General features: G+C 41.4%; 1 protein-coding gene across 1 annotated transcript in view; it reads right to left on the reverse strand.

Annotated features, from left to right (window-relative positions):
* LOC109935092 (multiple epidermal growth factor-like domains protein 6) overlaps nt 1–18,637 on the reverse strand; it is a 407,878-nt gene that overhangs the window by 345,195 nt on the left and 44,046 nt on the right. The window contains exon 4 of the mRNA XM_048615100.1: nt 3,434–3,538. Within this exon, the coding sequence (XP_048471057.1) occupies nt 3,434–3,538 (105 nt within the window). The remainder of the gene's footprint in view (nt 1–3,433; nt 3,539–18,637) is intronic.

Genomic DNA, 18,637 nt, shown 5'->3' on the forward strand with positions numbered 1-18,637 from the left:
AGAAAACTGAGGGGTAACCAAATGAATGTCCTCGTGATTGTCAAAGCCTTGAAATAGCGTAGTGCAGAACAAGTGTTTCTGCCCTGGGAACAAACAAAGTTAGAAGTCACCTATATAAAATACCCATTAAGACATGAAATAGAGAAAGGAGGAGAAATATTTTTTCTCACAGAGGGTGGTGAGAATGGGAAACCAGCTACAATAGAGCATTGTTGAGGCAAATGGTGAAATTACATTTAAACTGAACTTAGACACGCTTGTGAGGGAAAAGGGAGAAGACTTGAATAGAGCATAAACTGGCTGGTTTCTTTGCTGATATGATTGAATTTTATGCAGGGTTTCATCAAAATGAACGTGGAAATATAGATCAGTAAAACTGACCATGTAGCTATCAGATTGTCACAGAAGTGGTTCACTAATGTCCTTTAGGGAATGAAAGTTACCATCTAGTCTATATGAGAGTTCAATCCTTCACACTAATATGGTTAACTTTTAACAGTCCTTTGTAGTGGCAGCAGTCAGTACGCAAAATCATTAGAGGATTAGCGAAGGAGATTAATGCTCCATGCTGTTGTTACAGCTTACCAGGCTGCTAACTGCAGGATAAATGGCATGGAGATGGCCTTTTAGGAGATAACAGTGTTGATTAAATAGGGGCCCGAGTATTGTTGCAGTTTGATTCTGGAGTCAAGTCAGACATCTGATAGATTTGTATGCTATAGTGTGCCTTACTTTACAGGTGTTATGTTTAGTTATGGCATGTCTTATGTTACCAGCTGGTTTAGTTACAATATGTCTTATGTTACTAACTGGTTTAGTTACAATATGTCTTATGTTACTGGCTGACAGTGTGTCTTGTGCCTACTTCCGCTTTCTGAGTGTACCAAATTATTTTTTTCTCCAGCAGAGATTGTCAGCTGACCATTACTGAGTTCTCTTTAATTTCTGTTACATTGTTGGGATGTAATTCTCAGAAAATGGCTGAACTCCTCAGGAGAAGGTGGGCACTACTAATTACACACTTTTATTTAACTGCCAATGAAATATTGTTTCTAGTGAGGGGGTGATGATTATTGAGGCTACTTCATTTTGTAGTACAGCAGTGCCATGGCAGCAGAATGGGTGGATCATTGTAGGCTGAACATAGCTTCTCCTGGGCTTGGCTGAACTGGTTCAGATGATGCTGGACTTGGCAGGGATATAGGTAAAGTTCTTAACATGTGGTGATACTGTAAACAAGCCAGTTAGACAGGCTGTTTCAATGATAGTGAAATGGGAGGATAGGATCGTGAACATAAATTCTATCGATAATGAGTTAGGCAGGATAGTCCAGGGGTGCTGCAGATAGCTGTAGTGTCCTTTAGATGTTCAAGCTCAAGTCAGGCAATCCAGCAGGGGGCATGGATTGAAAACAAGACCCTCCTGCTCTTTATGATCAAGACACCAGGGATGGATTTTCAAAGTGGCTTTGGGAACAAAAAGCCTGGATGAATTTCACTTCAGCTGTGTCGCAACAACTTTTCAATGCAAATGTCCTAATTAGCCAGGAGGTGAGTTCAGTGCCCAGTTAGTGATGCCGAATGCCTCCAGGAGGCGGAAGCTACACGTCTGACAACAGTCACAGTAGCAATGGCGGATAGCAGCCATCTTGGAGGCTGTTGCTCTCCTGCCAATCAAAGCAGGCATCTCATCAGCTCGCCAAAGGTCAAACAGGATGAAAAACAATCAAACAGGACAAGGTTTGGAGCTGCCCTTGTCGGAATGAGTTGGCCCCATTCATTTACATAAATATCAACAGTAAAGAAACTCACTTGACCCTCCCCAAAGAGAATCCATCTGCTGTTCAGGCTTACCTCAACATCACTAGAGGTTGTAGTGCCACAACGACAAGGACATGTCCCTTAACAAGGAGCCTAAGCAGCCATTAGTTGGCAAGAAACATGTACACCGCTCCGTCTCCCCTGCTAGACCCTTCAAAATTCAAAACTGAATCAGGAACAAAAACAGAAGTTGCTGGAAAAGCTCAGCAGGTCTGGCAGCATCTGTGGAGAGAAAATCAGAGTTAACGTTTTGGGTCTAGTGACCCTTCCTCAGAACATCCACAGTTCTTTTGATTTTAACCATCACAGAGAAATTGAGATCCTGAGATGACCTCTGGGGCCATGAGTTTTAACGCTGCCCAAAATAGGTCTCTGGCCTTTTAAAAAGCCAATACTGTAACTTCAATAAAAACCAAAAGAGCTGCGGATGCTTGTAAATCAGGAACAAAAACAAAGTTGCTGGAAAAGCTCAGCAGGTCTGGCAGCATCTGTGAAGGAGAAAACAGAGTTAACGTTTCGGGTCCGGTGACCCTTCCTCAGAACAGTAACTTCAACCTTGAGTCATGGAGATCCACCAAGTCTGAATTAACATCAAAGGTCACACAGCATCTCCAATACCTTCAGTTCCTTCTTACTCAATAAATGATGACCTTGCTTCGGTATCCTCAGAATTAAAAACTGTCAGAAAAAATAAATCACTTACAAAACCTGGAAAAAAAACAGCTCCACAAAGAAAACTTCCGAAGTATATGGTATCTGCCATATAAAAAAAGTGTAGGCATTTAACTAGAAACTTGTTTATTTAAATGATAAAAGAGCAAGGATTGAATTTCAGAAGTGATGTTCCACTCAGAACACATCTGGATAATATTGACCCTCAATCCCTTCCATTCTCACGCTATTGGGATTTCAGTTATTTCCATCCTGAAACATCTACAATCAAGGGAAAATGAATGCACTTCTCCCTATCCCAGTAAGAAAGTGGTAACTTGTACAAAAGACAAAGCAGCAGTGGCAGTTTAAAACATGGAAGCGTAATCTTAGCATTCAAGTTTTGTCATTTGGGGTAATGTCAGGGAGCAGTTCTTCACATACATCCCAAAGTGGATTGAAATCTGGAACTTTCTCCCTCAAAGAGCTTTTGAAGCAACAGGAAGTGATGAGAGGAGAGTGGGGAAGGTGCCACCTGAAATTTTCAAAACTAAGACCGGAAACGATTTGCTCCAGCTTATAGAATTGAAACAGATAAATGGAGTTAAGATTCAGGTCGACCATAGTCTAATTGAATTATGAAACAGGCCAGAGGGGCCAAATGGCTGACTTCTGTTCTTATTTTAACATTCCAATGACTAATAGCTCACAGTCCAGACATGATGATTACTGAGTTGCTTGAAACAGTCAACTAATTGTATGTAATATCCGTCTCTTACAGCTAGCAAAGAGCTATCCACTGGTCCATAATTTTCAACCTAGTTTAAAATTTTAAGGTACTATCTTCAGTAAATTCTCTCCCTTACCCTCATTCCCAAAGTCATATCAAAATAAAATTTACACAAAAACAACCTACAAATCTAACATGTGAAGAGAAACCCAAATATTAAATGGCTACTCACCATATTGGCAACGAGGTCCTTGGAATCCCTGTGGGCAGTGGCACAACAACGACATTCCTTCAATACACTTGCCACCATTAAAGCATACACCATAACTACAAATGGCTGTAAGGCAGAGAGAAAGAGGGAGAGAGAGAGAGAGAGAGAGATCTCCCATTAATCAAAAAAGGCAAATGTGAACAGCACCCACTTGGCATAAACTTGATGAAAACAGGCTGGTTTCTGTAAATTATCTTTTCTTTTATCATTGACCTGTAACAATTTCTCCATTTGGGTCACAAATTCATAGAATCCCTACAGTGTGGAAACAGGCCCTTCGGCCCAACAAGTCCACACCGACTCTCCGAGCATCCCACCCAGACACATTCCCCTATAACCCACCTAATCTACACATCCTTGAACACTATGGACAATTTAGCATGGCCAATTCACCTAGCCTGCACATCTTTGGACTGTGGGAGGAAACCGGAGCACCCAGAGGAAACCCACGCAGACACGGGGAGAATGTGCAAACTCCACACGGACAGTCGCTCGAGGAGGGATTGAACCAAGGCCCCTGGCGCTGTGAGGCAGCAGTGCTAACCAATGAGCCACTGTGCCGCCCCATTACCAACTTCAGTCTGCGATGCTGATTTCACCTGCCTCAGTTTGCTTCCCTATATTTCTAACCGACCTCAATATTTGAGCTTGCTGCTTCCCTACATTGCAAGCACGAAACCCGAGAGAACTCTGTCATCTCCTTTTACCTCCACTGTGAGTTCTACTGGCCTCCTTTCTTGTCCTATTCCTATTAACACCCTGTCTAGTTTTCCCCCTTTCAATACCTCTCTTAGTTCAGATTCGAAGCTGAAAATCGTTTGCCAGTACCTCAGTTGTACATATTGCAATGGCTTATTGTAAAAAACACAACTGCAAAATCAGACAAATTGCAGTTACCATTTCAGTTTTTTCATAAGACACTTACTTACTGAATAACTTGGGTGAAGGACGAAAATGCACTATGACCCTCAAGTGTAAAAGGTCTCAAGTGAGAAAGGTCAAGGCCCTACCAGAGCCAATGGCAAAAAACCCGTCATGCAACATGAGAGTGAAGGTTCAACTCCACATGTTCAAGACATTGTCAAGGTTGCAAAGAATAGAAGAAGATGAACTAAAATTACAGAGCAGCTCCTTACGGAAAGTTGAGACATCCCTAAGAGAAGAGGGGGTTAGAGGGCTTTATTAATTAGTAATTAGCCCAGTGGTGGCTAAACTTAATTCTTCTGAAATTTGCTTAATTACCAGAAGGAAATGGGAAGAGTTTCCTAGAGTTTTTCTTCAAATTGGTCACTTTTTTTAACCTTTATTTCGACTTCCTGAGAAGTTTGCGTTGGCAAGAGTTGTGAAAGGCAGTGCAGGAGGTAAGAATATCTTGTAAGGAACTTTTTTAAAATTACTAACTTTGTTTTGCAATAACAACAATCTATATTTATATAGCATTTTTAACATAATAGAACATCCCAAAGTGCTTCATGGGAGCATTATCGAGCAAAATACGAGATTTATGTTCAGTTAAGAGGATTCCAGTCAGATAATCTTTTATCTAATAAGAAAACGCAATCAAACTGTTAGCTCAGCCTTGTTAAAACACAATTTATGGAGTTATTTTTGTTAAAAAAAAAAGCAGTGCAGCTACTTGAATGAGGTAATACATTGAAACATATGGTGGATTCTCACAACGCCAGAGTGAAAGAGAGGTACAGAGAGAGTTGTGTTCTAATGGGTTCTTCAGAATTTGACAAGTCTTGGGCCAGCTGATCCCACTGAGTTCAAAACGTATGATGCAGTGAATTCTCTGGCAATTCATTCTACCTTATATTCAGGATATGAGAAATTACTATTAATAATAGTTGACATTATATATGTGTATTTATTGATAGTAATAGAATTCCTGTGAAAGCCAGTAAATACCTTTGGATCCTATTATCTAATGGAATAACAAACTCATCAGTAACAGCATACATTCCCTAACAATCGTAGAGATAATGTTAACATGGAGACAGCTGGCAGTTCTTCATAAATCTGTTCTCACATACCAGTTGAGTACACTGAGTTTAATGTTCAAAAGCCAACAGACTAAAATGTAAAATGGAAGAATTGAAGGTGATAGTTCAGAAGTCTCAAGTCCGTGAGGAAGCATACATTTGACTGGTGGCAATAACAGGGTGAATTTTGATTTTAACACAGCAAGAATTTAGTGGAGAAAGATTCTACACTGATGGAAATGTTGGTAAGGAGAGGGCACAGATTTGGTGGGATGGGAGATGTGATTATCTTTTATACATCAAGTTGGTGGTGCAGTGATTGTAACGAGATCAGCCAGGTGGACCTCATAGAAAACAAGTTCTCTGACTAGGGCTGTTAATCTGTTCCCATTAGGGAGCCCTGGCTGACAGATATAAACAGGAGCAGGCGCACGCTTTAGAAGGGAAAAATGTGCGTTCTAGGCACCCTACATGGACTACAGCAATTCCATGATTCTGCAAGGCCTGCACGGTACCATTAGCCTTACAGGCAAAAGTAGAGGCAGAAATCAGGAGTCTGGAAAGCATAGGAATCATCAAACCAGTATAGTTTATGGAATGGGCAGCACTGGTCGTACCAATTGTGAAGCCTGATGGGTTGGTTCACTTTTGTGGGCATTTTAAACAAATGGTAAACTGCTTCTCACAGCTGGATAAATACCCAATCCCTCACATAGAGGACTTATACAGAAAGCTGGCGTGGGGTTTGTCCTTCACGAAGTTGGCACATACCTGCAATTGTGGTTAAATAAGGATTCCCAAAAATATGCTACAACTATTACCCATAAGGGTTTGTATAGACAGCCTGTGCCATTTTCCAGGGGACGACGGAGAATATTTTACAAGGTCTACCCCAGGTCTGGATTATCTGGATGATGAACTAATAACAGAGAAGACCAAAAAAGAGTACTTACAGAACTTGGATATAGTCTTTAGATGTTTCTCCAAGGCAGGCGCATGCTTTAGAAGGGAAAAATGTGTGTTCCAGGCACCCTACATGGGCTACGGAGTCGACAAAACCAGGTTAAACCCATTGGAATATAAAGTGAGGGCAATCAAAGGTGCCCAGCTCCCACGTCTGTACTAGAGCTTAAGTTTTTACTTGGATTGGTGAATTATTACAGAAATGTCGTATGTAACCTGGACCCCACCCCGGGACCCTTACATCTGCTACCGAGAAAAGGTCAGCCTTGGAAACGGTCTCATAGCCTAGACACAGAGAGCCTTTATGGAAGTGAAGAGGAAGCTATCATTGTCTAAGGTGCTGGCACACAATGATCCCAAGTGAGATCTGGTGCTGACATGCATTGTCTACCCGTACGGTATTGGGGTAGTGTTGGCTCACAGATGGTCCAGTGGAAAGGAAGACCCGATAACATATGATTCCTGGACTTTGGCTGATATAGAGCGCAAATAGAGGAGGAAGCTTTGCTGTGAGTAAGTTCCATCAATACCTTTATGGACATAAATTTGTATTAGTAACAAACCACAAACCCCTGCTAGGGCTACTCAAAGAGGACAGGTTGTACTGCCCAGAGCTTCAGACTGAATTCAGCGATGGGCTCTCATTTTAAGGCACACAATTACAAGTTGGAACATCGTCCAGGAGGCCGAGTAGCAAACGCAGATGCATTGAGCCACCGGGGATGCCGCCACTGGAAGATTCTGTTCTGGTTTTAAACTGTCTAGATGGACTTCCAGTCATCGCTGACAATATCAGACTGTGGATGCAAAAAAGATCTGGTCCAGGCAAAACTAAAACAGCTGGCAGTGATGAGGGAAATAAAAGGGCCATGACAACCAGAGCTGAAACCTTTCTGGACCCAGTGAGGCCACGCCACGGTAGAGGATGGCATTTTATTATGGGGAGCAAGAGTGATTGTCCTGATCAAAGGTATTGACTGAATTCCACCAGGGACTTCCAGAGGTGTTCAAAATTAAGATGTTGGCGAGAAGTTATATCTGGTGGGCAGGATTATATGTAGACATACCCACATTTGTGGGGCAGTGCCCTGTGTGCCAACAAGGACAAAACCACCAGCTCCCCTACATTTGTGGGAATGGCCTGGTTAACCCTGGACTCAGTTACAGGTTGACTATGCAGGTCCTTTCATGAGCTCAATGTTCTCAGTCATTGTGGACACCCTCTCAAAGTGGTCGGACATGAATAGAGTTCATTTGTCAAACGCAAGGACGGTGATAGAAAAGCTGTGAGCATCTTTTGCAATACAGGGGCTCCCAGAAGTATTGGTCACAGACAAAGGGCCATCAGGGAATTTACCAGCAGGGAATTCAGTATTTCCTAAAGTCGAATGGTATTCGGCATATAAGGACAGCTCCATACCATCCATTGTCCAATGGTTTGGCAGAAAGAGCAGTCCAAACTTTGAAGGCAGGCTTCAACAAACAGCCTACAGCTTCACTTTTTACCAAACTATTCCAGTTCCTATTTGATTATTAACCACCCTTCATGCAACTACAGGGACAGCTCCAGCAGAGTTGCAAATAGGGAGAAGACTCCGCACCAGGTTAAATCTGATCTTCCCAGACTGGGGGTGGAGAAGGGTGAAAAGGAATCAGGAACACCAATACCGGATACAAAACTCCTCTCAGCGAGAGAGCCAGTTTACTTCATGGGACAAAGTTTGGTGTAGGAACCACGGGAATGGCCCTGCATGGGTAAGAGACATGGTCGAGGTGAGGTCAGGTCCCATAATGTACAAAGTTCAGGTAGGAGAGGCAGTCCTGATACGAGAGGCGGTCCTGAATAAGCACATGGACCGCATGAAAGCTGTAAACTCACAAATGGGGCAGGAGCAAAACGTAGCTGGCACCTCAGAACAGCCACAAAGGCTGTCGGAATCCGTGGGTTCTCCCACTCCGTTTAGCGTCGAAGAAACCTCAGAGTCTGAGATGGACACAGCGCTTTCATCGCCTGAAGGAGAGGATGAATTTCTTCCAAGATGCTGCAGGTGCAAGAGTTGGCCTATGGTCTGGTACACACTGCCCTTATCTGAGGCTGAGGCTGAGTCAGAGGAACTGGACTTGGTGTAAAAACGCTGCAGGAGACGCTACAAGAAAAAAAAACAGGTCTGCTCCCAGAGGGATATAGTGATTATAACAAGGTCAACCAGGTGGACCTCATAGAATATGAGTTTGCTGACTGGGCCAGGTTAGCAACCTCAATCAGGGAGCCCTGGCTGACAGATAGAAACAGGAGTCTCAGAGATCCTGTTCACTCTGACAGCTGGCTCTGAGGGAGCTGGATCAGTGTCAAGTACTATGCATGTGTTAATAAAGGGTGACTTGGTGACAGCATACCAGCCTCTGTGGAGATATTTCAGGTATGATCTGGAATGCATTGACTGAAAGGGTGATGAAAGGTGACTCTGTCAACAAGCAAATAGGAAGTCAAATGGTACATTAGTCTCAATTTTCTGAAGAAGGGTCCCAACCTGAAACGTCAGCCTTCCTGCTCCTCTGATGCTGCCTGGCCTGCTGTGTTCCTCCAGCTCCACACCTTGCAAGATAATTTGATTTCAGCAGCAAAGAGATGTTACTTTAGTTGTGTAGAACACTGGAAACTCAAAGGGATAGACAGGGGAGTTGCAGAAGTAAACACTTTCAGAATTAAACTGGGACTAGATTAATTTAGGATATCTGGTGGCATGGATGATTTAGACCAAAGGGTCTGACTCTATAAAGGCAAGCTAGTTAAGACTGAGATGAGAAGGAACCTCTTCACTCACTGTAGTGAATATTTGGAATTCTCTACTCCAAGTGCTGTGGAAGCTCAGTAATTACGCTAGTTCAAGGCAGAAATTGATAGATTTGCAGTTACTAATGCCTTTAAGGGATATGGGAATAGCGTGGGAATGTGGCGTTGATGTAGATCATCAGTCATGATCTGGAATGGCGAAGTACATTGCGGGGTTGGATGGCCTACTCCTGTTTCTACATTCCTAAACTAATTTTTAAAATGTAACTGGGCATATGAATAGGAGGAGATGATGGTGCAATGGAAAGGTAATTGGATGTAATGTTGGCCTTGTCAGTGACACCTACATTTCATGGACAAATACAAACAAGGTAAACTCTCAAGGGGTCTAGGGAAAGAAGCGTGGAATGGGACTATTTTGCGAGCTCTGCCGAAGTCCCGGCAGGGCACCGTGGGCCAAATGGCCTTTTCATATGCTGAATGTGCAGAACAAGTGTAATTACAGGCTTGGCTGAACAAGACAGAAAGCCAGACTGGTCACCTTCATGTTGGAGGTTGAAGACAGGAGATTAGGTGACATTTTCAGTCTTACTAGCTTTCTAGCTACTAGCCATTTTAGGAAAATATGAATAATTTCAAAACTGTGATGTTTCCAATTACAGTCCAACCTGCTCTGGCCAAAACATCTTTCGTCATATCAAAGACAGCTTATATTTTTCTTACTTCAGAATCCCCTTGCCCTCTCCACATTCATCCAATTAAATCACCAGCAATAAATCACTTGGTGCAACTTTGGCTATTTTTAGCTGCTGACCTTCTCTGTCTCCATATGACAATGTTAATCCCTTAACTGTGTTTGGCACAGTTTCTAGAGACTTGGTTTCCACTAAAGCATACAATTTCCATTGAAATAGCAACACAAAGCAGCCTGAAACTGTACACTGTCAAAAGCTACTGCAAATCTCTGGCTTCAGAGTCAGCCCAGAGCCAAAGGTCACAGACAAAAAAGGTATGGACTAAACCATTTAGGACTAAGATGAAGAGAAATTTCTTCACCCAGAGAGTGGTGAACCCTGTGGAATTTGCTACCACAGAAAGCAATCGGGCTCATTGAGTAAAACATTAAATGATTTAAAGAAAGAGTTGGATATAGCACTTGGTGCTAAAGGGACCAAAGATTAGGGGGGAACTGCGGGATCAGAGTACTGAGTTGGACGATCAGCCTGGGGCAGGTTCAAAGGGCTTAATTGCTCACTCGTGTTCCTAGTTTCTGTTTCTATGTTTTAAAAACAAGATGACTAAGACAGTGTTTCTACAACAGAACAGAAACTAAACTTCACTTTGAATTGCAGTTGGTTTTAAAAATTCAGAGAGGTAACTATATCTCTGGACCAGAGTAGCATTACTGTTCAACAATCATTCCCAAGACACATGTGAGTTAGACACGTACTAAAGCTTCCATTAAATTGTCCCATCAAACTTTCCCAGCATAGATCAGATACGGTCTTAATCTTACCCTATTCTGTCCCATCAAACACTTCCTTGCAGAGATACAAGCAATAATGAAGGGTCATCTAGACTCAAAACATCAACTTGCTCTCTCTCCATGGATGCTGCCTGTCCTGCTGTGATTTCTAGCATTTTTGTTTTTGTTACAGATTCCAGCATCTGTAGTAATTTGCTCCTTCCTTGCAGAGGTACAGCCTGGAATGGGTTCCTGGAATTGGATACAATAAAGGTTGGTTCTACATTACCCATGAAATACTTCCAGGACAGATGTGGAATGAGTTATAGAGTAAAGATTATCTACACTCTCCCATTCTGATTCCAATTGTAGCACCCTTACTCCTTCCCAAACAAAGATTATCGAACTCAGATTATGGCCTGAATTCGATGATCATTCAATTGGTTAAACTTTCATTGAGATTTTTAGCCTGCTCTCTAACACCAGTAGAAATGCAACTGGTCATTTTTATGACCTTGAGCTTCAAGCAGATGAGGTCCATTCTGGTAGCACAGAATTGGAAAGCTAGTCCAATAACTGGGCAGCTGCTCAATCCTCTCATCTAGAAAAGTAGCAAGATACTCACAATCAATCATTGCCCTGCTGCGCAGAATTGGAGACTTCAAAGGCACTTCAACACACAAGGCAGTTATATTGCCGAGTATTGAACCTGAAGCAGATAGTGGCAACTGAGCCTCCAAAGTAGCAATAAATCAACTTTTATAGTAAATACTAAGGCCGCCTATTTGCCTTGCATTTTTCAACTGGACAAGTATATTGCCTAGGTTTGTCACACACTTGTACAATGGTGGGACATAACCACACACAAAAATAGACACACAATCATACAAATAAATGCAACACATGTACAAACACATCTGCAGACCTGCAAATACACGCACATGCCCACACACAAAGCACAAATAGTTCCATCAAAACCTGCACACAAGTATGTAACACATGCACACAACCAAACAGCACTTAAGATTTAAATAAATTAGAAAGTAAATTAGACTTCTATATATTTGTGTATGGAAAACCGAAGGGTTTGAAATGTTGAAAGAATTCCACAGGGGAGGTAGAGAGAAACAACTTCCTCTCGAAAGGGATAGAACATGTGAAAATAAACATAAAATCAGAGCTATTCCATTCTGGAGCAAAATCGTGAAGCATCTTCATACAAAGGTAATCCGAAATTCTTTCCTCCAAAAGGTGTGAATGCTGGTACAATTGAAGCTTTCAAGACTGGAATGGATGGCATTTTGTTGAGTGACGGCATCTAGGGATATGGACCAAAACTGGGTCAATACATTCAAGTAAAAATCAACAAGAAATTAATTGAATAGTGGTTTAGGCTTAAGGATCTGAATAGGCATCTCCTGTTCCTTTGTTTATTGTAGCTGTGCATGCCAGATTCTCAGAGGGCCCATAACATAAGAGGGTGCCAGCAGAACTCAATTACCACATCAGAATGTGTCTCCACAAAAATATTTTAAATGGGTTAGCAATCTGCATTCCTGCTCTTCAAGAAGCAAAATTGTGCAAATGTTGTACACCTAAAACAAAAACAAAATATATTGGAAATGCCGAATTGGTTAGTTAATGTGAAGAAAGCAAACAATTTAGCAATTTATCAAAAATCTTTCAACAAAATGTCCAGAGCTGAAATGTTAACTCCTCTGTTTTCCTTCCTTCACTGGATGCTGCCTGACTGGCTAAGCATTTCCAGTATTATTTTCAGATTTTCTCTCTGCTCTTCACAACAGCACTGCCAGCACTAAAGAGCCGTTACCCCCACAGCCACTGAAACACAATGTAACTGAATGTACTACAACCAAACTCTAAACCAAAGCTCACAGATCAGCTCTTATTTTAAACAAGTGATCATGTATCTCATGCTTTGTCTGGATGTATATCATCACTATAGAACTTTTCTTCCACTCTATTCCTAACTGTGCCTCTCCTTTCCTTGCCCTTTGCCTGCCAGAGGAAGTGCTACCTATCAAAACTGAAAGACACGTTAGCAGAATCCAAACAAACATTTCCTGCACTAAACAAGACAAACAGGAAAGAATGATAGTAAAATGTACAAATTTCAATTTCCTCTCTTTGGATGATCTAGCCTGAATAAAATAGTAATCATAGCAATCACACAACAAGCAGATACAAACAAACACAACAAACACTCAGCAACTACAACTCCAGAGCCAACTACTGTGTATCATTACCCATTGTGCATTAAAGGTCATTGCAATGTGGTTTAAGAAACAGCGACTAGCGTCTGAGGTCTATGCATACAACCACCACTGAAGTCCCCAAGGAGAAAAAAGCAAAACTTTAACAGCCTAAAGGAACACAGTAAGCTCTCCGAGCTTCAGCTCAACGTCAGTAGCACTCTCAACTCTGAGTGAGAATGTTTTGGGTTGAAGTTTATTATAACGAGTTGCCGAAAGAGGTTCCTTAGTTTATCATGGTGGTGAGGAGGGAGGAACTGGCTTCCATTCTTCATTCAAGTCTAAGTCACAGTAAGATTAACTAAATACAAAAAATCCCTTCCCTTGTGGATGTATATCTTTCCTAATTCCAACACATTTATGTTTTAAAGGGAGCTAATTTAATCAGGCTTTTTCTGATACACTTAAAGTTTATTAGCTATTAAAACATGAGGAAAAATAAAATGCAATACATAATTACAGATTAGAAATGAGAAGGAGAAACAAAGTTGAAAATATATGCCGATCTGTCTTTGATTTGACCATGAGGAGTAGACACAGTGAAATGTTGCAGTTGTTAGAAGATTCCAGTAGTGATAACTCTGGCAGTTGAGAAGTGTAATTAGAGATTCTGCATTTTACAGATTCATTGGAGGAGTTTCCAGCTTCCTGTTCAACTGTGGCTTTTGCTTATAAGACCATAAAACCAGAAGAAATAGGAGCAAGAAAGGCCACTCTCCTCGAGCCTTCTGCACCATTCAATAGCATCATGACTGATCCAACATTCCTCACATCCACTTTCCTGTCCTTTCCTTGTAAGCTTTGATTCCCCTACTGATTAAGAATTTATCTATCTATCTATCTATCTCAGTCTTAAACTGACACAAGATCTTTGCCCCCATAGTTCTTTATGGCAAGGAATTGTAAAGTCTTGCAACCCTCCAACAGATTGATAACTGATGATTCCTTCAGCGTCAGTTTAACTGAATGTGAAACATTTTGAACTCATTTTGAACCTCCTTGTTCACACTTTGTCATGTCATAAAAAAAAACAGAAGTTTATTTTATGAAAGGTTGTAAGCTCAGTGAATTATAGGACCATACAGTTCGTGCTCACACAAAGATGGTCTGATTGATCAGATTTATTTCTCCATTTTTTAATGGATGTGGTGACTTTCTTTCAACAATGAGTGAGAAAGAGAGAGACACTTTATGCAGAACCTCATTGGGGTGTGAAGCTACAGTGGGATTTGTGGTGGAATTGGACAAGAAGTCCAGCTATCTTGATTTTGGCAGCATCTCACTACAACTTTTATGCTTTTGATAAACGGTGAGGTGGGTTTCTCACTAGGTACACTGAGGAAGACTCCACTGCTTTTCATCAAAATAATGACATGGGATCATTTACACCCAGCTGAGAGGATAGATGGGCCTCGACTTAATATCTCACCAAAAGATGATTTTCTCAAAATTGCAGCACTCCCTCAGCACTGTACTGAGTCAGCTGAATTACCTGCTTAAGGTTCTAAGGAGATTATGAACCCTTGATAGATAGATAGATAGATAAATTCTTAATCAGTAGGGGAATCAAAGCTTACAAGGAAAGGACAGGAAAGTGGATGTGAGGAATATTGGATCAGTCATGATGCTATTTAATGTGTTAGTTCTGCCAACAGAGCTGCAGCTGGAACAGGCGATATGACTGCGAAGATCAGTGTGCTCCTTAGCATACCCCAGGGTAAATGGTTCGGGAATGCAGAGCGTTGACCTCACACTAGTTTGGTTTGTATTACTGATGGTCATCAGAAAACCTGGGCAGCATGGTAGGGAATTTACCTGAGGAGACTGGAGAAAGCTAGTTTAGAGAGGCCCTCATTACCAACAAGATGACAGATAGAGCAGTTGGTAAGGTCTGGGCAAGAGACTACAGTTTGAAGAATTTCCTTGATTTCCTCTTATACATGATTTGGATTAATCTACCATTTAAAATTTATTTTCCCCACTTACTTGGCCACAGCACAGAATGTCATAAGTGCTCACATGGAGTGCAATCTATGCAGGAACAGGGGTACCTTTATTGTCAGAGGATGTCACTCAGCAGGGCTGGGGCGGGGTGCGGCGTGTTGCATTTTGAGGTATGTGACTGTAGTCAATTGGATTTATAACTAGTTTAATGAATTGTATTCTTGGGTTCAATAGAGCTGGACAGATTTATTGCATTAGGCCTAATGTAATATGGCACGGTGTATGATTTTAACAAGCTCAGAGATCTAGACTATACCAGCATTAGACAATTACCACTTTTTGTTGCTTATTTAAGAATACTTTAACAAGAACCATGTCTCAATTCATTTAATTTGTTTTCTTATCATGCTATTTTTATTGCGCTTTTCTTCCATGTACCTTCTCCCAAAGGTCCTGACTTCCACAGCAGTGCCGTGCAGGGCACCCCTTGCACCTCAACCTCAAGCACTCAATGGTCTGCAAGTCACTAATTTCATAATTTGCCCTATTTAAACAAATTTTAAGGGACTCACCAGTACCAGAATCTGTTTGTTACAGTTGGTATGAGAGTACAACAGCTATGAACTCCTCTTGCCATCCATGTTCTCTCCAGTAGGGGCTGTCACATGGTGATCTGGGAAAGGAACTCTGTGTAGTTTATATGGTTACCTTAGACAAGTGATTTTTGGCTAGGATACCTTGGAACCCAAGGTTTCCTGAGCATTCTGTGCAAATTTCAGGTAATTTAAAACCTGTACAAATTTTTCATTTTTTCAAAGTGTCTTGTTCTTGTATTTAAAGAAAAGTGATCATTTGTGCAATAGTTTTATGTTGCTTTCACAGATAAGTACAGTGGTAGGGGTGGAAAGAGAGATGGTTGGAGTTCCATAGATTTTCTCAATATAATCTAGGGTTCGTTAACAATGTAAGACTCTGACAGAAATGCACTGAAATCAAGTCCCCCTACTCCATGGGCTGTGTAAATGTCTTACTTCATCATCAGGCTCCTTCAATAAACTCAAAAATAATTTAAATAAAAACACTAAGTGTTGGAGAAACGCAGGCAGGTCTGGCAGCATTTGTTCAGAGAAAAATGGAACTAACATTTCAAATCCAGCATCCCTTTGTCAGAACTGATGCCCGATCTTTAATGATTAAGACTATACATTCAAATGATAGTCAAAAATATAACTAAAAGTGTCATCAAACCAAAGAACTGCAGACATGTTTCTGAAAAAAAAGACACACACAGAAACATTTTTCAAATCTCATTCACTGGTGCATTTGCAAGTATTTCCCTAGAGCATACTGCACATGCTCCTCTGTCAGCAAATGAAGTTAAAGTTTAAAACATTGACCACTCCGAGTCCCTACCCAAAAGGATCTGGTGCTGACTTTGTTCTCTTGATAATTTTCTTATTTCTCTTTTAAAATTTTTATTTGCAAAGTTACAGTTGTTTTTGCAAACAGCAGACCATCCTCAGTTCTTTTGACTTTCAGCTCCCGAAAGTCTCTACTGGTAAACTCTCGACAACCCAGGAAAGGTCCAAACCTTCCATCTTTTCCCATTTTCATAATCTGCAAGTATATGTGTTCTTATCAACCAAAACAGAAAGGTGTAAGCCACTATCCTAGCCTAAGGACAATATAATAATCAATTCAGTCTTGGCTCCACATGGAGGCCAGGGATGATCTTGGTTTGTGCGCTGCACAGCATTTAGACTTAGAACTAAGGTTGTTGAGGTGCTAAGAAGGAAACCCAGCATCTTGCTCCTGGTCTTCACCAAGGCACCATTCAACACACTGCATGTGTATCCCCCAGCTTAGCAATGTGTAAGACTTAGATAAATCTATCCTTTTCAGGCTTACAGTTTGAGAAAAATGAAAGGAATTTGCTGTTTCTCCATCATGGGTTCACTTTGATTTTGACATTTCAGCACTAAGTACAATACTTAACATACATGCAAAGACAGCTGCAAATTAAAGAATTTGCTTTGGTTTTGATGCATTTGTTTATGTCCATTCTGCAATCTTAATGATAGAAATGTTCAGGGAATCAGTTTCCCGGATGTGGAGTGACAAGAAACACCTGCTAAGGACATTGAAATGCACAAAAAGGAGTCTCAGTGATGTTTGAAATGTCACACCTCCACATTTTGTGTCCTGAGACCTTTCTAAGGCATGTTCCTGCAAACTCCTTCTGCTGCAATGTCAATGAATAACAGACAGTCACAAGTTGCTTTTCTGACTAATAAAGTGACATTTACTATTGTTCTCACTGCAGCATTGTGATAATTCCTGGTGAATGCGAATCAAAAAGACACAAAGCCTGGAATGTGAGGAGGACTTCTGTCCTGCAGTGACATTCTTCTGCGATTTTGAAGTTTTTTTTGAATGAAAAGTTATGTTCTCTGACAGCATGTGTCAGTACTGAGAAATAGAACACAGCCTCAAATGTCTTAGAATAGTCAGTTTCAAACCAAAGATTACTTGGGTTAATGATAGAAAGGGCTAGGGCCGAAATATGGCTTTACTTGGTCAGTGATAGAATGGATTAAATTGGGAATAACATTTTGTTGATCATTGATGTAATGTGTTAGAACTGGAGTATGGTTAGAATGAGAATAAAGCGCTGCAGAAACGGAGCAGATTGGAGCTGGCATACAGTTTTGCTGCATCAGATTCAGATTCAGATTTAGATTTAGGTTTTATCGTCACATGTATTCAAGTACAGGGTACAAGAGTATAGTGAAAATTGTACAGGTAACGCATGTTTTGTTAACGTGAATTGGCTGTAACGCAATTGATTAATAGTGGATGCTATTTGGATAATGAGAACTTCCTGCTGTACAGTACAGCGTTTTCTATAACATGAAGTCGCACAAGAACGCAACTATCACGTTACAGAAGAACTATCTGTACAATGTTGCAACACATGGTGCCATCTTACATACAAAATACCTAGATACAAAATCTTAGTTACAAAAAGTAGAAAAATAAAGATATAAGTTAAAAAGTTCAGCACTACAGTCTTCTTTGTATAAAAGTGGAAAAATAAAGAAATAATGTTAAAAACTCAAACATTAAAGTCCTTTCTTAAGCCATGGGCCTGCAGACGCTCCCCTGCACAGAGCTAAGGCCTGTCTGTGTTTACCAGCCACCTTTGTCACAGACTGCCGCTGCTGACCTCCATTAGGCACGCCAAGCCTCACAGCCACTCGCAAGGCCTCGGCCCCGACTGCCACTTCACTGCTGACCACCTCTGCCGTCATCCTTCGCAACTGACTGTGCCTTCTCGCTGACCGCCGCTACCACCATCAGGGCTCGAGTTAGGCCCCAGCTGCTGCCACGTTCCATTGCCGCTTCGCTGCGGAGTCCCGCTCTGGCACTGCTCCGGTCATCGATGAAGCTATGATGCTGCCAAACACTACCAACTGCCTTGCGGATGACCGTCAAAGTCTCCCAGCTGCTGCCATCGCCACCTCCACAATGGAATTCTAAAGCATAAAGGACTAAAAGAAAGAAAGAGAAAAGCAAGAAAAGAAGAAAGGAGAAGAAAAGGAAGGGAAGTGGACAGAGTCGCCAAGGTCTGGTGAGGAGTCCTAGTTGCTGCCATCTTGAGTGGATTATTCAGTGCTCACTGAAAAGCATCAGGGACAGAATGGGATTGATGGGACATAAAATTCTGCAGTGCACTAAAGT

The sequence above is a fragment of the Rhincodon typus genome, chromosome 31 (assembly GCF_021869965.1).
Source record: "Rhincodon typus isolate 14 chromosome 31, sRhiTyp1.1, whole genome shotgun sequence".
NCBI classification, from domain to species: domain Eukaryota; kingdom Metazoa; phylum Chordata; class Chondrichthyes; order Orectolobiformes; family Rhincodontidae; genus Rhincodon; species Rhincodon typus.